Source organism: Sorex fumeus, unplaced genomic scaffold (genome assembly GCF_029834395.1).
Source record: "Sorex fumeus unplaced genomic scaffold, SorFum_2.1 ptg000265l, whole genome shotgun sequence".
Lineage (NCBI taxonomy): Eukaryota > Metazoa > Chordata > Mammalia > Eulipotyphla > Soricidae > Sorex > Sorex fumeus.
In genome coordinates this window covers 34,798,800-34,821,080 of record NW_026606322.1, presented here as the reverse complement: position 1 = coordinate 34,821,080, position 22,281 = coordinate 34,798,800, and the positions used below count along the sequence as shown (strand labels likewise).

The 22,281-nt window shown below is 38.0% G+C and overlaps 1 protein-coding gene across 2 annotated transcripts in view; it reads right to left on the bottom strand.

Annotated features, from left to right (window-relative positions):
* The window catches only part of CYYR1 (cysteine and tyrosine rich 1), a 117,808-nt gene extending 100,344 nt beyond the window's left edge, over positions 1-17,464 (bottom strand). For both annotated transcript variants that reach the window (XM_056109285.1, XM_056109286.1), the window contains exons 1-2: positions 17,115-17,464; positions 11,259-11,361 (exon numbers count right to left, since the gene is read on the bottom strand). In XM_056109285.1, the coding sequence (XP_055965260.1) occupies positions 11,259-11,361; positions 17,115-17,187 (176 nt within the window). In that variant the 5' untranslated portion in view covers positions 17,188-17,464. The remainder of the gene's footprint in view (positions 1-11,258; positions 11,362-17,114) is intronic.
* Positions 17,465-22,281: the final 4,817 nt, after the last annotated feature.

Below are 22,281 nucleotides of genomic sequence, written 5' to 3'. Positions count from 1 at the left end.
AGTTGCATGGGAACCTGTTTTCCTGGCACTCACCAGCCAGAAGACCAGATGATGATCTCACTGCTAAAGAACATTCATTCTGGATGTAAGAGTAACATTATTATTGTTCACAGCTGATCTGAGTTTGATCGCTGGCATTCCCTATGGTCCAATGAGCCCTCCAGGAGAAATCCTTGAACACAAAATCAGAAGTAAGCCCTGAGCACCACTGGGTAAGCACCAAAACAAAACAAAACAAAACAAAAAAAACCCAGAAAGAGTTACATCATTAAAATCAAACCGGCACTTGAATTTTAATTCTTGTCAACTGATTATGATTTATTAGAGACAGTATAATTCAAAATTGTCACTAGCTATTGGTGTATCTGGTGAAATGTGTGTGTGTGGAGAAATCCCTCCTTTCACTTTGTAATAATACAGGAAACGTATTCCAGGAAAGAACATTCTCTAAAATGACAAACATATTCAAATTTGAATTTTATTTTTTTAAGCATATTTAAGCAGATGATGCATAAAAAGCCTATTTTTTCTATTTATCAGACTGTTCACCCGCATTTTAATGTTCTGCTATGGATCATTCCATTGGTAGGAGCCTTCACCTCAACAGACTGGCTTCTTGCTCTTCCATTGCATACGTGTTGGAAAGACTGATAGATACTTTAGAAAAGTGATAATAAATAAAGTGATAATAAATAACAGAGCAGAGAAAATATTTTGCTATTCAGCAGCAGTTAGGAAAAGAATATTGTGACTAGGAAAAGGCTTCTCCTAAAGAATGATGTTTAGGTTTCCACAGTCTTATAGCAATGAATGGTTTTGTTTATCCCATCTTGAAATATTCAGATTCTCAGGAGCCATCAAGCATAGCAGAAAGAGTTCAAGCACAGAACTCAAAATGCCTAATAATTACATAGCTCTTATGTGAAATTAGAAATTAGACTAATTATTTAACGCTCACTCTAAACTTCCCCATCTCTGTAGACCAGAAGAGTATTGTAACACAGAACATCAGGACTCTCTCAACAATAAAAGTGTTTTATTTTCTCACACTAAAAAGAGAGTAAAGCCTTGTGAAGTACATCTAAGTTTACATTTATGAGATGAAGTCTGGAAATCACCAAGGTTAGAAAGAAGATCACTGCCGGGGAAAATGACCTAGTGATTAGAGGTTTGGAATTCTCATTCTCAACCCCAGACCTAGGCTAGAGGTAAGGGACTGGAGGCTAAGATCAATCACCAACGGTCAATGATTTAATCAGTTAAGCCTATATCATAAAATTTCTTTAAAAGGCCCAAAGCATGAAGGCTGAAGAACTTTGAGGTTGACAAACACATGGATATGTAGGGGGGATGGAGCCCCTGGAGATGCTCCAAGTTTCCTCCATCGCCTTGACTCTTTCCATCCTGCTCTCCTGAATTCTTATACTAAGTCAGTAATACGTGTGTTATGTTTCCCTAAGAGCACCTATCAATATCCCCAGGGGTCATTTGAAAATCCAGTGGACAGTGACTCAGTCAGAAGCAGAGGTGACAATGTCACTTGCTACTAATAGCTGAAGTGGGGGAAGGGGCATTTCTTTTTAGGACTAAGCCCTTAATCTATGCTTGCAGACAGTCTCAAAAATGAACAGTAGTAGAACTGTGCTCCTGACTCACTGCAAACACAACACTGAACTGGTCTCAGAATTACAAGTATACATGGGATTCCAGAACAGCCACTAATAAACTTTTTTGTTGTTTTTTTAATCGTTAGGAGTTTGAAATATAAAAGTCATGCAAAAAATATACACATTATATAACCACCACATAGCTTAACTATTTATTAGTAATTTATGATATTTGCCTTGGGTCTATAATTTTCTAAGTAATAAAATATTTGCACTGAAAAACTCCACCCTATTCTGCACTTTAGGGTAACTGACGTTCCGGTTTGGTCATGACATCCTGATTATAGCAGTGAAAATCCTGCACAACAGAAAATCCCTCAGGCCGAACAGTTATGAAATTCACGTGTACCCTTCTCTCCCTGGGATATCCAAAGTTACCACATGTGCATGCTTTCATAAGCAATTTACATAATTATAGATGTATAACTTTGCACAAATAGTATGTTTTACATATTCTTTTTTCTGTTAGCTTCTCCCCTCCCCACACACAGCATTTACAATTTCAAGATGTACTGTAATGATACACTACCATGCAATGATTTAATTACAATTATTATATTTCACTGCATCCTATGAATATACTCTAATGGACCCATTCTCCTCAATAGAAATGTAGGCTGCTTCCAATGGTTAGCTATTTTAAATAACATAACAAGCAACAATATAACTGTCTCCAATATTTAGTCATTTTCTAGATAGTGTATGATGAAGAGATCCTAAGATCTTAAGCATCTTTACTCATCTTTACTCATCTGCTTTCCAAGTGTTCAGAATGGTGTGTGCAGGTGACCCTTGAACAACTTGGTATTAAACTACAAGGATCCACTTATATGTGGATATTTCCCCCCTCCTTCATGGATTCAACTGCCTGTGGATGTCATTGGGTTGAATTAATAGATATGGAACCTGCCCATATAGAAGGACAATGATGAGGTGGAGTAGCGAATTCAAAGATTTTTGACATCTGCAGAAGTCCTGAAACCAATCCCTTTATTCCTCTTCTATAGAACAATAGTAGTTAGGAACATGGAGAGTAGCAAGCTATGCACTATTTTCTTTTCTTTCTGGGGGGAAGGGGTGTGGGAACTCACCTGATTGTGCTCAGGGTTTACTCCTTCCTTTGTGCCCAGGGATCACTTCTGGCCAGACTCTGGAGAACATATTAGCCTTCCTTCCTACTGTACTTATTTCTCTAGGCTTTTATAAACCATTTTCAACTGCATGAGGGTCACAGCACCAGTGACTTTCACAATGAGCAAGGGTCAACTGCATATTCTCACTTCATCTTGGCTTACATTGATTTGTCCTATCAGATTTTTCATCAGAGTCCTGCCAGTCTGACACACGTACACAGTATTTGATTTAGCCACCCAAGAAGATCATTTTCCATAATGCCCTTCCAATTTCCTACTCTCTTCCTTTTGGGGGAATACCCATTGCCCATTTCACTACAGAGGCATATGAAAATATTTTGGGCTTCAGATGAATTGCAAATATCTTCATGAAGTGGCATATTTGCCTTTCATGTTATCTCTGGAATTCGGTTCTCTTATGTAAAATGATTTTAAGTTGAGATAAAATTAATGTCATGAAATTCATCCACTTGAAAGTGTCAAGTTAGTGACTTTTAGTCTAGCTCTTCTTTTACTGCGTGTGTGTGTGTGTGCGTGTTTACCTTTGTTGTAGAAATCTTTCCTTTCCTCAGATCAGGATGCTAGCTTTGAAACAGTTGTAAACATTTGTTCATTGTATTTATGGAACTAGTCCAATATGAGTAGACTTTCAGGTGCCATATGTGTCTACACAACTCTTGATTCTAATATCAAAAAAGTTATTTACTAAAATATATAATAACATATGGACAGCATTTGTGGAGGGATATAAATACATATACAAAAACATGAAAATTGAAATCATGAAAAATGAAAATTTCCAGGGATCAAAGAGAAGTTTACAGAAACTAAGATATATAATAAATTGTGGATGGGAATATCATAAGGATGGAGATATTGGAATATGTTGATTTTTTTCATATTTAGTGTAAATTCAGTGCATTCTCGATCAAAGCCACATCACCTTATCTTTTGCATTTCAAAATAAATGCACACTTTTCATCCTTTGAAATTTTCCTTTATTTATATCCATTCATAAAGGATACCATATACTGTTGTATTTATTACTACACATAATTTTTATTTTAAAATTTAAATTTGTGTGGACACATATATGTTAACATCTTCTAGCTGTTGCTGACCTTTAGGAACATACTCATTTTTTCACAATGATATTGCATCCTGCAAATATAGTGAATTGTCATTCATTTTTATTTATTTCTAAATGTATGGGAAATCATATTATTTGTAAAGAATAATTTTCTTTCTTCATTTTCAATTATCCAATTCTCTTTATCTTTTTTTATTTGTCTCCTTTTCATGTTTGCTTTTTCAAGTCACACCTGCAATTCTCATGACTTACTTCTGGCTCTGCATTTAGGGGTCACTTCTGGCTGAGCTTCTGTGTTGCTGGGGATCAAATCTGGGTCTGCCACATGCAAGACAAGTGCTGTATCTGTTGTACTATCACTCTGGCTCTCACTGATTATGCTAATCAGTGAGTGCAATGGTGAACAGAAGGATACCAGGCACTAATTTGTCTTGTACATGCCTTTAAAGGACATCATACCATTGAGTACAGAGATTAGGCTTGAGATGGGAACTTTTTTCTTTTTTTGAGACAATAGGTTAAGAAATTGTCCTCATTTTTGTAGCTTGCTAGGCATTTCTTTTAACTCCAAGAGGCTGATTAGTTGTATCAATTGCTTTTCCTTTTGAAATTGCCTTTGAATTACTCTCCATCAAAAAGCCTTCCCAGAAGACAAAAATCAAAATAAAAGTTCTCTGATTTCACTGTATTTTTAACTTCCAGAGACTATTACTTTTCCTCTTTATAGACTTATGATCAGTGATTTATAAGCTATAGAAGGTCCCTATAGATTCAGGCTTATTTATTCCGTTACATGATGAAGACATAGAAAATCTCTGTACACAGTTATAGAAATAATTCATTGGTAACATGACATAGAAACTTCATCTATTTCTTCCTGAAAACAAATTATGTTTCCAACAAGCTAAATTTATAAATATAATTTTGATTACACATAAGTTTGACTGAGAAAAATTTTAAATATCTACACATTTATAGTTGCCTTTAATAAAATAATTCACAATGTCTTCTGACATATAAGAAATATCTTCTTATATCAAGTTTGTTTAAAATCTAGTTCATATTTATTTATATTAGCTACTTTGCGTATTTGTGAATAAAAATTAGACTCCCACGATTTTGACTTGTTCAATGTATACCTCTGAGAGGTGACTGTTTCACTACTAAATGCTATTTCAATTAAGTTCATTGAAATGATGTTTTTACAAATGCCAAAGGCTTTTCTAAATGCTGTATGTTTCTGTCAGGATTTGAATGAAACCTTGTATTTTATTCACAATGCTCAGCTACTCAAGGAGTATAAGACCTCAAATGCCAATTGAAATCATGAAACCTTTATCTTCTAACTTAGCTTTGCTTTCATGCATAACATAACTCTAAAATCACAGTTGTGATACTTACTAGCTGTCTCTGCAAACTACAGGCAATACATCTTTCACATTTCATTGAGAAGAAAAGAAACTTAATGCCACCAGGATCTCCATTATTAGCTCTTCCTCTTGATTGTTCCCTGTGGGGATTCTGTGTTAGCCAGATGGCACTCAGAGGAATTCTTTTTTTTTTTTTTTTGCCTAGCAAACCTAGGCCTTTTTCTTTTTCTTTTTTTTTTTATTAGTGAAACTCGGAGAGCCCGGCAAGCTACTGAGAGTATTCGATATGCCAGACACAGTAACAACAAAGTCTCCAATGGAGACGTTACTGGGCCCGCTCGAGCAAATCGATTAGTGAAACACCATGAGGTACAGTTGTAGATTTACAATTTTTTGTGCTTGGGTTTCAATTATACAATGATCAGATACCCATCCCTCCACCAGTGCCCATTTTCCACCACCATGGATAATATCCCCCCATCCCCCATCCCCCCATCCCCCATCCCCCCATCCCCCCCTGCCTCTGTGGCAGGGCAATCCCCTGTGTTCTCTCTCTCCTTTTGGGTGTTGTGCTCTGCAAAAGAGGCATTGAGTGGCAAACATGTTCAGTCCATAGTCTACTTTCAACATGCATCTCCCCTCCTGGGAGGATCCTCCAAACACCCTTTATTTGGTGCTCCCTTCTCTATCTGAGCTGCCCTTTCCTCTACAATGCCCGGCTGGCCACTAAGCTATGGAGTAATCCTCCTGGTGCTGATCTCAGCTATTCTTTGGTATTAATCTCATATTTTGTTACTCTATATCTCCCAGATGAATGCAATCTTTCTATGTCTATCCCTCTCTTTCTGACTCATTTCGCTTAGCATGATACTTTCCATGTTGTATCACTTGTATGTAAATTCATGACTTCATCTTTTCTAACAGCTACATAGTACTCCATTGTGTAGATGTACCAAAGTTTCTTTAACCAGTCATCTGTTCTTGGGCATTCATGTTTCTTCCAGTTTCTGGCTATTGTAAAGAGTGCTGCAATGAACAAACAAGTGCAGATGTCACTTCGACTATACATTTTTGCCTCTCTGGAATATTTTCCCAGGAGTGGTATTGCTGGGTCAAATGGGAACTCAATTTCTAATTTTTTGAGAATCGTCCATACTGTTTTCCAGAAGGGCTGAACCAGTGGACATTCCCACCAACAGTGAAGGAGTGTCCCTTTCTCGCCACATCCGCGCCAGCACTGGTTGCTTTTGTTCTTTTGAATGTGGGCCAGTACTCAGAGGAATTCTTAGATCTACATTTTACAAAGACAAACTGGAAAAGCAAAAAAAAATATCTATTTTTGAGAAGTGGATTAAATCTTATACCTTGTCACCTGGCTCTCTATGTTTAAATTAGTTGATTTGGTTCATATTCAATATTGGAAAATGTTTTCTCTTCTCTTCTGTATGCCTGTTTTCTTTTAATTCAGTAAAGTTCTGACTTTAATTGGTTCCACTGGATTGCAGTAATTGTCCACTCAATTTTACTCTCTATCCTCTCAGAATCTACGAAATCTTAAAGAGCACTGTACAAACCACTTCATACATTGTATCCCTCTATAGGGAATGTCAACTAAATCTTAGCAGCAGCAAAAATTGAGTATTTCTTTCCAAATTCATCACAGATGTTTATCTTTTATGAAGAAAAATTGCTAATTGCTTGAGAAAGATTTTTACAGTATCTTGTTTATTTTTGAATTAGCCTATTTCTTATTTTGAAACTTACTGAGATTCCTATCAAAAATCTCCAAAATGGTCAAATAATTCCAAGGCTATATATTCTATCAAAAATTGTTCTAATTAGTATATCATTCCAACTAGTATAACTTTCCTCCCCCACATCAAATAAATAAAAAACATTTTTTACTGCCTTTGGCTGAAAAAAAATTACCCTTACCCTCTTTGTCCCTTATTTTAGGGGTATCTAAAATGTGTTCTTTCTGTGTAAAACCAACTACTTTCCAGAAATACACTAAATTATTCCATTTTAGTTTCACTCAGCACCACCAGTGAAAATATGTAAGCTACCAATTAAAAAAAATTGCCACAGTGCGTGTTTTTTGTCTGAAGTACTTATTTATTTATGATATTCAGGGTTTTACCTTCCTCTAAAGCAGAGCTTAACAACAGGGATTTTCCCAAACTGATCATTTCCTTTCTTTTATCTTTGCCTTTGTAAGAGAGAGTCTCTCTGTCTGGAATGTGCTTCCCTCTTTTCACTGTCATTTATATAAATATCTACTCTTCCTTCAACACTGTTCAGACTTCATGTTTGGAATGCTCTCTCTAAACATCTTTCTATACACACACACACACACACACACACACACATTTTCTCCCTTTCTGACCCTCCATCCTCCAAAGTAACACAGATGAGTTCATTGAGTTAAAAGGATTTGTTTGTACACTCTCTTGTTATTGTGAGACTCTAGAAATGAGGATATATCACTTATTCACTTTTAAATGCTATGCCTTAACATTTAACTGCCAAATTACAACATTTTAGTCTACTTGTAAATAAGTTATTATTTGCATAGAACATAATGACTTAGTTAAAAGTCTTTTAAAATCCCAAATAAATATGCATTTAAAAATGAGTCATTATTTGAAAGAATTAACATGAATTAATATGCTGATTTTAAGTATTTTTTATATTTTTGTTTATATTTATTGTTGTAACACACCTGGCTATGTTCAGGGCTTACCCCTAACTGTGCTCAGAAATAATTAATTCCTAGGGTTTGGGGGTGGGTGTTCTGGGACTATAAAGGGTGTTGAAAATTAAAACAAAGTCAGCCACATGCAAGGCAAGCACCTTACCCACTATACTATGTCTATGGCCCCTGTCTTTTTGTTTTAACTTTTAATGATACCTTAACATTTTTTAAAATTTAAAATTTAAGTAATTTTGTCAATAAACTTAAAATCAATAAACTTAAAAATTCTTAATTAAAATAAGAAAAAAACACAGTGAGAAAAATCTTAATTTATTTGTCATTTTGATTATAAAATATCTTAGAACCAGAAACCTGAGTAAAACAAGGTTTTAACTAAAACATAAATTGAAAGTTGAATTTTGAAGTTCTTTTTATAAAAGCAAACAGGTCTCAATGAGCAATTTTTGAAGCAGAAAGGACATTTGAAGTAAACAGAATGAAGTGCCAAACACCTTTATTATGATTATTTTGGAAGATGACTCAGGAGAGTTTTCAGCAAGCAGGATCAAATGTACCTTACCAGTTTATGAAATATCTAGAATGAGGCAAATTGCATTTTGTAGTTTTTCCTTTCGCTTATTTTAAACTGAGCCAAGATATTTTCTATTTGGAAAACAAAATAAAAATTAGATGATAATCAATTTATAAAATTATTCACCTATATGTAACATTTCATTGAGTTTATTACTTTACTCCCTATTTTTGTGAGAGCCACAGAGATTTAATTTTCTGTTAAGATGATTAAAATGGTTTTTACCAAGAATGTGCCTGAATGCTTGGAAGAGAGGAAGTATGGTTTATGAGTTCCAAAATAGCAATATTTGAAAACATGTGCATGAAAGAACTTTTGTAAGCATTCTTGGAATGATTTTTTCCTATCTACCCACCACCCACCACCAACACACACACACCCCAACTTTAAAAAAAGGATTTGGGTGGAGTTAAGAACTCTTTTCAATTCTTAAACAATAACTGGAAATCCTGAAAATGTATTCTTTATCCAATGGGGAAAACACTTTAAAGCCCCCTTTCCCCCTAAGAATTGTTTAGCAAGGAATTTATTAAGTGGTTTCTATTTTGAACAAAAACCAGTTATAAATGCCTAAAATATAATGCTATCTGGCAATGTCCCCAACAAATTCATTTTTTCAAATGAAACAAGCACAAGCCCTAATAACTCAGATAAATATATTTCTTTTATGGTAATCTAAGTGGTAGATTAGAGACTTAGAAAATGTACCACAAAATTGTGAATCTAATTGCAAATAAATATAAAGTACACATATATAATATTTATGGTTAGAAATATAAAGTATGTATATACATGTAAAATATGTATATATATTTTTCAACAAAGTTGCAAAAATCTAGATGCAAATATAAAGTTTTTTGTATATATGTATATATATACACACACACATATATAATATTTAAGCATTTTGATTAGGAGATAATCATATGTTCTATATAGATTTACCATGATGGAAAGAAGTTGGTGTTGATAAATAAAGGAAGATTATACACCATCCTGAAATTAGTGGAAAGAGATATGTCAAAAAAAATCAGGTAACATAAACATTCTGACCCTGTCTCTCAAATCTACATTACCAGCTGGGCTCACTTATGCATTTACCTGAAACAGCAGCAGTCTACATGTATAGATAATTCAAAAACACTATCCAAACACTGTCCTGTTGTTCACTGATTTGCTAGAGCAGGGCAGTAACGTGTCCATTTTGAGACTTGTTGTTACTGTGTTAGGCATATTGAATACGTCACAGGTAGCTTGCCAGGCTTTGCCATGCAGGCGAGATACTCTCGGTAGCTTGCCTGGCTCTCGGAGAGAGGCGGAGGAATCAAACCCGACTTGGCCAGGCTGGCTGCACACAAGGTAAACACTATTGCTGTGCTATCGCTCCAAAAATTGAATTTGGAAATAATTATGTATTAAAAAATGTAATATAAATGAATGTGAATATTCAATATATATTTATATTTGAGGTATTCTGAGCTGATTAATTCCGCTATCTATAAATTTGACCACTCGTAATACAAAAAGGGGACTTCTATCCAATGTATGTCCTGAAAATAAAAAATCCAAACATTGTATTTTGAGTTTATTTGCCTTTCAAGGTATACGGAAATTCCATTCATCAGACTTTTTTACATCCTGGCATTTACAGAGCCATATATCTTGAATGGTATGCTAAAGTATTGTTCTTACTCAGAGACACATGACCTCTAATATCAACCCTCTGCTAGGTTTTCTATTCTCAGGAAAGTGAGGATGAGTTATAAACCAACTCAATGCAGACATCTAAAAATAGCCAGATACCCATCACTTAGTACCCAATTTTTTTTCTGGTTGCACCTAAGCATTCAAAGGACACGAACTGAAGTACAGCATAACAACTTTCAAATCACTTTGAGGCGCACTAGAAAATCAAAACAACTAAGGATGAAGATCAGACTCCAGTTACTCTCTGAAAGTCATTGGAAATTCAGAAAATTCTCAAGTGTCTAACTTACGTTTTACTTCACAACTTAAAGGTTTGTATAGAGAAAATTAGAGGTTTCCACTGTTAAAAATACAGTTCCTGTTTCTCCATTTCCCCTTTCCCCAGAAATAACTCTAGAATAAATTCTTAATGTACTATGCAGAAACACATAACACATCCTATATAACTGCTTCATTGATTTTAGTAGCTGGTTATCATTTTACATAATGACCATCCTCTCTTAAACTCTTGTTTTCAGACATTGCTTTAGACACATGATGTAGAAAATTTCACATTTTTACTTTTAGTCCTAAATCTCTTTTCTTTGCTATTTACTGGGTGAGTTAAACAAATAAAGTCATGGAAAAATAAACTGACCACAAGTAAAGGATCAATTCCATCTTACAAATATATCTACAAAACAGACACAGAAACAGCATTTGAATCATTAGGAATTATCAATATATGAACTGGTCTGAAACCATAATTATATCCCTTATTATTATTATTACAAAGAATATCAAGCTACAAAGCAACACTTCTTAACTCTCTTCCAATAAAGGCAATTTATGCTAATTTGTATATTTTGTCAAGCAATGGAACAAATTAAATCACACAAGTGCTGAATATCTCATTGATGACCAGTATTGAAATGTTTTGCCATCTGCTTAAAAACTCATACTTTTGATACAATAGTTGGTCATGGAAATGAGCATCAATATTGACCAAGTTACCCACTACTCACGAGAGGATATTTCCAATGTAGGCATAGTAGGAGCAACAGTAGGGCGTGGTTCCATCACAGCAGTAGGATCTGCAGTCTTTGCCACACTGAGCAAAGCAATCATCTATGAAATAAAAACCACATATGTAAACTTATAACTCTGAGATCATAGTTTCAAGGGGGGAAAAGGTTCAATTTCGTATCTTAGTAGGTTAGTGTTCATTCTTGAGAGCAGTTAGATTTTATTTTATATATTTAGCATTCTACAATGGTTTTAAGCACCTAGTTTTCCTTCTTTGTCAGATATAAAGGGGGAGGAAAGGCAGAGACCATTGCTTGAATCTCTTGCATCAAACATAACTGGTAAAATTCCTTGAATGAAACAGTGAAAGCAAGAAGAAATGACAGAAGGAAGAAAAAAGGGTAGAAGGAAGAAAGGGTAAAAAGAATGATACAACTTGTCGGTCATTCAACTTGTTAATACAATTCTCATAACAATCTCTGACAGATAAAATCTCTTGATAATTATTGTTACTCCCAATCATTTTTATTAGAATTATTGACATGAATAATATTAAATAAAAATCATCTTCAAAATAGCACTTAATGCTTTTCTTTAGCATTTTTTGTTTTGTATCTTTGTATTCTATTTATTATTATTTTCTTTTTCAACTATTTTTTATTAATGCACCGTGATTTACAAAATTATTCATAGTTGAGCTTTAGACATACAATATTATAGCACTGATCCTACCGCCATAGTCAACTTCCCTGCACCAGAGCTCCAGGTTCCCTCCTGTACCTCCTATCCGTCCCTCCAGCCTGTCCTCTTGACAAGCACCTTTCTAAATTTAGTTGTTAAAGTCTCTTGATTTCAGTGTTGTTGACTCGGTGGTTTGGGTATTCCACTCTACTATTTCTTAACACCACCTTTATACCTGAGTCCCCCTGACCAGGCCCCATCGCTTTTCATCTGTTTCTTCTCTCCCGCCCCTCCATTATTTCTTCCCTTATTTTCACTATATTCTAAGGCCGAGATTGATCAGGGCATCCCCACTTTATAACACTGCATTCCCTCATCCAGTTATTCTAAATACCACCTAAGAGTGATATCATCCTGCATTTATCCTTCTTCTGGCTAACTTCATTTAACATGATGTCTAAACAGATGGGGACAGAAAATGAGCTTGCAGAGCCTATAAATAAACAAAACAGTATCTGTAGATAACTATCTTTTGAGTAATTAATTTATTTTATGTCAGATTTAAGGAACAATAAGCTATGGAATAGCACTGAATGTGGGGGGCAAAGTATTTTCTTATTAAAAAGAAAATCATTATAATGACAAAATCAAACTACTGTCTTTTACTATCCATGATTTTAGGGATATAAAAATTGTACCCTAATGTTAAGTAAAAATTTCTCTACCTTTAAAAAATTATTTACTCTGGCTAAACAATTGATATTTAAGAAATTACTTAAAAATTCTTTGGAAAGTAGAGAAATAGCTCAGGTACTTTCCTTGCAAGTTGCTGACCTGGATTAGGTTTTGAGCATCACGGATTCCTGGCACTGCCAGGAGTGATACCTGAGTACAGAATCTAGAATAAACCCTAAGCAATGCAAGGTAAGAACCCAAGAAATGAATTTAAAAAAACTGGAGGGTTAGATAGAGTACAGGGGTTGAGGTACATGTCTTGCATAGAAGGCTCCAATCAAAACCAAAAGAAAACGCATTTTGATAGTCAGTGATATAAATTATAAATGTATATGTAAGTTTCAAACACATTAGAAAAATAATTTGTCTGACAATTTAAGTTACATGTTCAAGATACAAAAATATGTTGCCATTTGTAACTAAGCCTTTAAAGACAATATTAACTACTAACCAAAGTGTATGACTTAAATTTTCTTACCCAAATTGTAAATTGTAAGTTATTATATTTATGTCTACATGTCATTGATTTGTCTCAAAAGAAAAACTTAGGTTGTGTTTTTACATCATCCCTTTGCCAAGATGATTCTTTGAAGTAGAGGTGATCAAACATGTAGTTTAATTCATTCACCTTTTTCAATAATATATAACATTTGTGGGACAAATAAAAACTTTCAGGTTTGTCTTCGATTCTATTTGAATTCTAATTCAAATTAACACACCCTGATGTTTTCCTCTAAAGGGTGGTACAAGGTGAAGAAACCTGACTGGCGGGCTGAACAACACCCAGAGAATTCTCCGGGCCCCCTACCAAGCCAATATCGCTGGGAGGTTCCAAATGGGGCAGGTGCTGTCTCCCAGCCTTCTCCAGATGGAATCCCGGAGACCATGAGCTTCTACAAGCATGGCTCTGGTATGTGGGCACCAGGACTATTCTTCCGGCCATGGGACCATGCAACCTTTCCTTATGTGCAAAGTGAGTAATAGAAGGTAAATTATCTAGCGTCTGCCCCTGGAAGGCAGGCTTGACTGGTGGTGGGAAAATTCGAGCAAAATATAAAGCCCAACCAAAATGCATCTGGACTGTGCATTAAACTAAGGCGCCATGCCACCCCGGGATGAGAAGGTGTTTTTCCCTCTGCCTTTTCCCCCTGGCGGTGGTGAGGACACAGTGGCCGCTACCTTTCAGAGCCTAATGGACAGTCAGGTATGAGACTGCAGTGACGAGGCACGTGGGGCCTCATGGGATGGGGGGTGGAACCAGCCCTGCTCCTCGCCCTGACAAGGCCCCGAGTTGCCACCCAGAAATGTCTCCTCCAGCTACTGAATGACCATGATCCCAGAGGAGCACAAACCAATCTCAGAACCCAGGGGCTTTTGCAGTAATCCCTCCAGACTTCTTACTAGAATATCAGAAATCCAAAATCACATGTCCACAATAGTGGCCGCACAACATCATATGTTCTTCATAATCAGCAATAGAAAACAAATTATCTAATGATGTCTTTTTGGCAGCTCTGATTGTTGGGGAAAATTCCAAATAATAATGATGGATCTTTCGTTGTAATATTGAATGTGATCAACATAGAGAGAAAGTAAAGTGGAAATCTGTCACACCGGCAGGGGGAGGGTTGGGAGGGAAGTATACTGGGGTCCTTGGTGGTAGAAAATGTGCACTGGTGAAGGGATGGGTGTTTGATCATTGTATGACTGAATGAGACTTAAACTGAAAGACTTTTTCACTGTTCTCAAGGTGATTCAATAAATTAAAAATTTAAAAAAAAATAATAAAGGGTGGTAAAAATAAGTGAGAGGAGAAAACAATTACCCTTTCAAGATTCAACAACTCTACTTAAATCCATAAGCATAATCAATTATTTATTGACAATTCATGTTTTTGAAAAATACATCACACATTTTAAAAGTTTTTATGTATTTTTTTCCAGTGACTTTCTCTAGCTCTCACTTTTAGTGCTGATTAATCACTTCAATTCATCAAACTGGCTAGTTTTCTGAAGAACTTAGCAGGAATGTTTGCTTCATGCTCTTAAAAGCCACTGAGATAATGGGAAAGATGATTACTTATTCCACTGAAGCTGGACAACAAATGAGTAGCTTTATGGAGTACCATTTTATAAAACCAAGGACAGTTTCAATTTATTAAATCCCCATGAATATCCAAGATTCAATTACTCTATTCTGATTACTCCATTATTAGAATACAGTGTTATCAAGATATTTAGAGCCAATATTATAGGAAACTCATCCCCAATACTTATGGTCAAGAGGTTAGATGCAGCAATTAGATCATGTCATATATGGTTCATTAACTTTGTGGCACTCTCGAGTGTTGTCTACTTCCACAAATTAAATGAAAGATTTACTAGTGCAGCACATATATTCATGATCACAACATTTCAAACTGAGGTATCAACCCCACTTCAAAACTCATCTGTGGGCCGGAGTGACAGTACAGTGGGTAGGTCATTTGCCTTGCACGTGGCCGACTCAGGTTCAATCCCCGGCATCCATATGGTCGCCCAAGCAACGCCAGGAGTAATTCCTGAGTGCAAATCCAGGAGTAACCCCTGAGAATCACTAGGTGTCTCACACACACACACACACACACACACACACACACACACACACACACACACTTATCTGGACATGTCAGTTGTCTTTCTATGTTTGAGACTAATCCCATGAAGATCACATTTTGGACACAGAGGAGCACATTTTTTTTTGTAAAAGAGTGGACCATTCTAATTGCTATGAAAAATACATTATAGAGCCTGTAGAGTTAGAAGCGATGTTAAGGCACTTGCCTTGTTAATGGTCAACATAAATATTCCCAGCACTGCAATGGAACGATGAGCACTGCCAGGAGTGATCCCTAAGCACAGAGTCAGGAGTAAACTTGGAACACTGCCAGGTGTTTCCCCCCAAACCAACAACCTCCCCAAAATGGATAAGTGATGCAATATTTACTGTTTAAGTCAGTACTCCTAAAACTGAACCAGTTCAAACATTCTTCAAACATGTCTTTAATTATAAGAATATGGACTATCTTCCACCCCATATTCCATCTTAAGGAATGTGCAGCAGAGGAAAAGCAAGATCTGGTTGCAAGCACTTGCCCTGCTACAACTATAGATAAAAGAGGAAGGAAAAGGAGGGGGCAGAAGTCACCAGCTATAGTCCGGAAGGCAGAACCTTGATCAAATCCTGCCTTTGTAATGGAGTGGGTATTAATATAAACATTGCATTTAGTCTTTTTCCAAATGGGACTCCACAATATCATATGATGCTTCAAGTATAGAAATCTTGCTCTTATTTCCTTAACAAATGAAAGTGAATTTAATGCATTTGTTCGTGGCTGGGAAACTGGGAGAAATGCATGTAATGAACAGTGCCTTGATTTAGATTTTTGTCCCATTAAAGCAGGTAATTCACTTAATGGGTATCCAAACTATTTTTAAATCTTTCCCTCATCTACCCTCAATTTTCATTTCCAGTCGAATCTCTTAATTTCAACCAAACTCATTTCTAGTTCTGCATATATACATGTCATGATTTTCACTTTCATTCACAAATATCCTGCTCTACCTTCTTATGCCTACATTTTCTCTATTCTAGTTCCTAATAGTCTTCCTCAATACACTTATTTAATTTTACTTTTTTTTTTCCTGAGCTGTTCTGATGGGGCAGAAGTTTAGATAGTTTCTGGAAACACTGGATTGAGCAAAACAAACATCCTTTTGTACCCATGACCCAGTGAGGAGACATCCTTTGAAAACCTACAGCATGTGATTATATAAATGAGATACAATTTTACATACATTTTGTTCTGGGCATACCTTTGTCTCCCAGACAGTATTCAAAGCATAGACTTAGCATAGTCTTTAAAACTTCTAACCCAAATAATATCTGGCAATTGAGGGTATAGGACAAGCACAAAAAGGTCCAGAAGTGGAGAGTTTTAAGGAATTAACATCAAAGAACAAGTTACTTAAACAATTCTTCTCAGAGACAATAAACTAGTCAGATCTTAGCTAATGATTATTTTTCCTGCTTACTAGAGAGGGATATGGAGAGAGAAGGAATGAAGGAAAAAACTTTTTAAAATAAGGAGTCGAGATGCTGGTCGGCTTTGCTTGGTTTCCTGACTCTTGGGGGAAAGTATGGTGGGGGTAGGGGTGAAGGAAAGAAAAAGGTGCAAATTAGATGCTTACATTTGACCCTAGAGAATAAAAGCTGGGGGAGAAGAAAAAAAAAGCAAAACAAAGCAAAACAAAGCAGAAGCGCGTGCAAGTCCAGCCCCTTACCCTTCCCCGCGCGCGCTTGGGCTCCCGCCGGCCCCGCCGGGCCCCCGCGATCTGCGCGTCCCCCTGAAGTTCCCGGTGCGTCCCGCCCAACCTACCACCTCCTAGGTCGCAACTGACCTGCATAGACAAAGAGCAGGACCAACTTGGACAGCAAGATCCCTGGACACCCGGGCAGCCCGCGCGCGTCCATCCAAACCGCTGAGCCAACGGGGCTCGCCGGGACGCACGGACAGATGGGCCGACGGGAGGGACCGGCGGCGAGGGATGCGCGATCGCGGAATCCGGGGAGGGCTGGGGGGCGATCAGAGGGCCGGAGCCGAGCGCCCAAGAGCGGAGTGACACCGGTTGCTGCCCATGCATGGCCCGGGGAACCTGGCTGGGGACGCGGGGCCGGCTGGCGCCGGGCTGCGCCGGGGGCGAGGTCTCTTTGTCTCTCCCCAAGGCACTTCGGGGGCGGGCCCGGCAGCCGCACGGCGTCCTCGGCCACCCGGGCTCACATTTCATCTCCGTCGGTGGCACCGACGCGGGACTGCGGGGGCGGCGGGGGTGGCCCGACTCCTCCCCACGCCTCCCCTCTGCCTGCCGTCCACTCACTTGCGGCGCCGACACGCCGCGGTTGGAGCTTTTTGCTGACCCTTGACTTTGGTATTTGCGGCAGGGTTTAGGGGCGACCCCTCTAGACCTACACGCTGCTAGCCAAAGTTGTGTGGTGTGTGTGTGTGTGTGTGTGTGTGTGTGTGTGTGTGTGTGTGTGTGTGATGCAATGACTGAAGAACTTTTGCTTTATCATCTTCAAACAAGTAGGGGAAACTTCCACGGTGAAAAGTTGTGTGTGTGTGTGTGTGTGTGTGTGTGTGTGTGTGTGTGATGTAATAAATGAAGAACTTTTTGCTTTTTCATCTTCGAACACGTGGGGGGAAACTTCCAAGGGGGAAGGTATCCGGACAAAGATGCACGAAAATCCCAGGTTCTGGGAAACGCTGAAATCCCAGGGTAAAGCTAAAGAGTGGATGGTAGAGCTGCAGCCAAGGGAAAGGTGATGAACTGTTTGCTCTATGTTCTAAAGCAGGTTCGTGTGAAATCAGGGCAAACAAGAAAACTCAGCAAAGGCGGTCAGTGATCTCTATTATTTGACACCGTTCTGGAGCCTGAAGCGACAGGCTGATGCAATTCGAGGAGGAAAAATTAGATGATGCAAAACAAAACAAAACAAAACACAAACAACTGGAGGGAAAAATATCACCAATTGCAGATGCTTTGCTCTTCTAAGCAAGCAACCAAAGAGAATCACCTTTAAAGTTCTATTCCTTTAAAGATAAATTGTTTTTTGTTTTTAGATAGATTCCCGGACCTCATATAAGCTAGGCAAGCAGCAGCCTCTGCCCTCAGCAAGAATGATCTTAACTAGAATTAACTGGTGAGACATCAAGTTCTTTTTCATGCAAATGAAAACTAGAATGTTTCCTTTTTTCATGTATAGATAAAAGACATCATGAAATAAGACACATCTCTCGATTTAAAAAAAACACAGCATCAAAAATGAAAGGTGTTTTTTATTGACTTCATTAATGCTAGAACTTCACTGAGCCCAGTACAAATGCCAACAATTTGTTATTGCAGTAAGGCAGAGCTGAGGAGAGGAAAGACTTGGGCAGGATTGAGTCACAATCCATGCCCTTCAACATATTTTCTTTTTTTCCCCCAATCCATCTGGTTCAAAGATGTAAATAGAAAGTAAACATAAAGAATCGATTTAAAAATGCAAGTGATTGCAAGAGATAAGACCAGCTAGAATAAATACAGTATTCCAATAATCAAGTTTTGTTTTTTAACTTTATTTAAACACCTTGGTTTGCAAAGTTGTTCATAATGCAGTTACTTCAGGCATTTGGTGTTCCACACCAATCCCACCACCAGTGTTACCGTCCCTCCACCATTGCCCCAGATTCCCATCCCCAACCCGCACCAGCCTTTCCCCTAGGTACAAAATACTTTATTTTTTATTGCTTGTTACAACAAAATGATTAGTAGAATTATCAAATAATAGTTCAGCAAAAGAAAATTTGTGAAAATTGTTATATTTCAGAGTGGTGTCATTAAAATCGTCTGAGGATTTACTGCACTGTGTGCTGTTTATTTCTAGTAGAGCCGTCTGTGTTATTGTTTTTGCTTATTGAGCTTAGTGACTTCTAATCTACTTTCACATTTTATTTGTTGCCCTCCTACTGGGCTGTCAGCATTATGAAATTTAGAGGTGTCAGGCAGCTGCGTGTGTGGCCGAACACTCTAGGAGCCCCATGATCTGTAGAACTTGGCTAATTCTTGATCTACCTGGCTCCCAAGGGGGACCCGGGATTTTTAGCCCCAAGATGAGTGTGGTGGGTAGTTTCATCTGCTTGACTTGGGATCCCTTCTGAGATTAGTTTTGAAACTGGGCCTTTTAGAACTGGTGGCTATAGGATGTGGGTGCTGCTGCTAGGGCTTCCTGTGGTACCTAGTGGGGCTGTGGTGGGAGGCTGCCCTCCCTCCATACCTGATTCTAAGGCAGCAGCTGTAAAAGACCCAGCTTCACTGCATCATGAGTAATCTCCAAAGAGATGCCAAGAGAATCCCATGAAACTCCCAGGTACACAGGTCTCACTCTCTCTTTTTTTTTTTTTTAGTCACTGTGAACAACACTTACAAAGCTTTCATGTTTGAATTTCAGTCATACAATTATCGAACACCCATCCCTCCACCAGTGCACATTTTCCACCACCAATGTCCTCAGTATACACCCCCCCCAAATCCCACCACTCTCCCTGCCTCTATGGCACACAATTTCCCTCTCCTTTTCACTCTACTTTTGGGCATTATGGTTTGCAATACAGATACTGATAGGTTATCATGTTTGGTCCTTTATCTACTTCAGCACACATCCCTCATTCCGATTGATCCCTCCAACCATCATTGACTTAGTGATCCCTTCTCTATTCCAGTTCCCTTCTTCACAGCTCATGAGACAGACTTCCAAGTATGGGGCAATATTCCTAGCCCTTGTGTCTACTATCTTTGGGTATCAGTCTCATATTATGTTATTTTATATTCCACAAATGAGTGCAGTCATTCTTTGTCGGTTCTTCTCTTTTGATTCATTTCACTTAGCATGATATTCTCCATGACCATACACTTATAAGCAAATTTCATGACTTCATCTTTCCTAGTAGTTGCTTAGTATTTCATTGTGTAGATGTACCAAAGTTTCTTTAACCAGTCATCTGTTCTCGGACACTCAGGTTGTTTCCAGATTCTGGCTATTTTGAACAGTGCTACAATGAACATAAAGGTGCAGATGGTATTTCTACTGTGCTTTTTTGCACCCCTGGGAAATATTCCCAGAAGTGACATTGCCGGTCATAAGGGAGCTCAATTTCTAGCTTTTTAAGGAATGCATATATTGTTTTCCAAAAAAGGACAAGTTGGCATTCCCACCAACAATGAAAGATAATCCCTTTATCCCCACATCTATGCCAGCACTAGTTGTTCTTGTTCTGTTTGATTTGTGCCAGTCTCTGTGGGGTGCACAGTTCTTTGGACTGAAAACTTTATGCTTTCTTGAAGTAAGAGCAAGCAGCCTCCTCTCAACCCCTTACCCCCAAGCCCTCAAATCTCCAGCAACCACACCCACATCCCACAGTTGCCGCCATGTGAATGGCCCAGCATCACAGCTTTAAGAGTAATCTCAGAAGATATGCCAAGCCTGTGAAACTCATAGGTACACCGGTCTTTTGGCTGAAAGCTCTGCCCCCCTCTCCGGAGATCAACAGGCTGAGTCCCACCCTACTGAAGCCCCAGCAGCCATTATGAAGCATTGCTATGCTTCTGCTATAGGTAGAAGTGTGATTCTTAATGTTCAGTCAGCATCAGTAGCACTTATCAGTCTGTTAAACAAGATCACTGGATCTATCCCTCAGGGCAGTAGGTTTGGGGTGGCATCCAGCCTTTTAAATAAATAGCCACTAAACACTGATACTACTCCCTCGGTACCACAATGAGAACCACAGGCTCAGAAAAATCTAATTTTAGAGACTCTTACCTCTTCCCACTAAGATTAAGATGGAAATATTTTTTCACTTTTCTGTTTCTAGACGTGTAGCAATTTTAATCTCTCAATATTTCTCATTTTAGCATTCACCTTATTTACCTACTCAAAGCTCTCCAAATAAAAACAATATGGGCATTCCTTCAAAAATTAGAAATTGAGCTTCCATATGATCCTGCAATACCACTCTGGAAATATATCTTGAGGGTGTAAAAAAAAAGCACAGTGGAAATGCCATCTGCACCTCTATGTTCATTGCAGCACTGTTCACAATAGCCAGAATCTGGAAACAAGAGTACAGACAACTGGTTAAAGAAACTTTGGTACATCTAACAATGGAATGCTATGCAGCTGTTAGGAAAGATGAAGTTATGAAATTTGCTTATAAGTGGATGGATGTGGAGAGTATCCTGCTAAATGAAATGAGTCAGAAAGAGGGGGACAGACATAGAAGGACTGCACTCATTTGTGGAATATAAAATAGCATAATCTGAGATTGACACCCAAGGACAGTAGACACAAGGGTCAGGAATATTGCCCCATAGTGGGAAGCCTATATAATGAGCTGGGAGAGAAGGCATCTGGGATAGAGAAGGGATCACTAAGACAATGATGGTTGGAGGAATCATTTGGGATGGGAGATATATGCTGAAAGTAGGTAATGTACCAATGTGATAATCTCTCAGTATCTGTACTGCAAACCATAATGCCCAAAAGTAGAGCAAGAGTATGGGGCAAATTGTCTGCCATAGAGGCAGAGGGAGGGTTAGAAAGAGTGAGGGGTATACTGGGAACATTGGTGGTGAACAATGTGCACTGGTAGAGGGATGGGTGTTTGATCATTGTATGACTGAAACTAAAACATGAAAGCTTTGTAACTGTAGCTCACAGTGATTCAATTTTAAAAAACAAAACTCTCCAAATAATCCCTTACCATCCTAACATTTATGAATCATAAACACATTTTTTTCTATTTCTTCTTTCTTTTGGGGGGTAAGGGAGAGCCACATCCAACAGTACTCAGGGTTTATTCCTGGCTCTATTCTCAGGAATCACTTGTGGGGGGGGCTTCATGGGGTACTAGGGTCACCATGTTCAAGGGAAGTACCCCACCTGCTGTACTATCCATTTTCCAACTAACAAAGATTTGCAGTGAGCATCTTGTTATTAAAAGAAAGATTTAAGTTCATGGGTTTCTTTTAC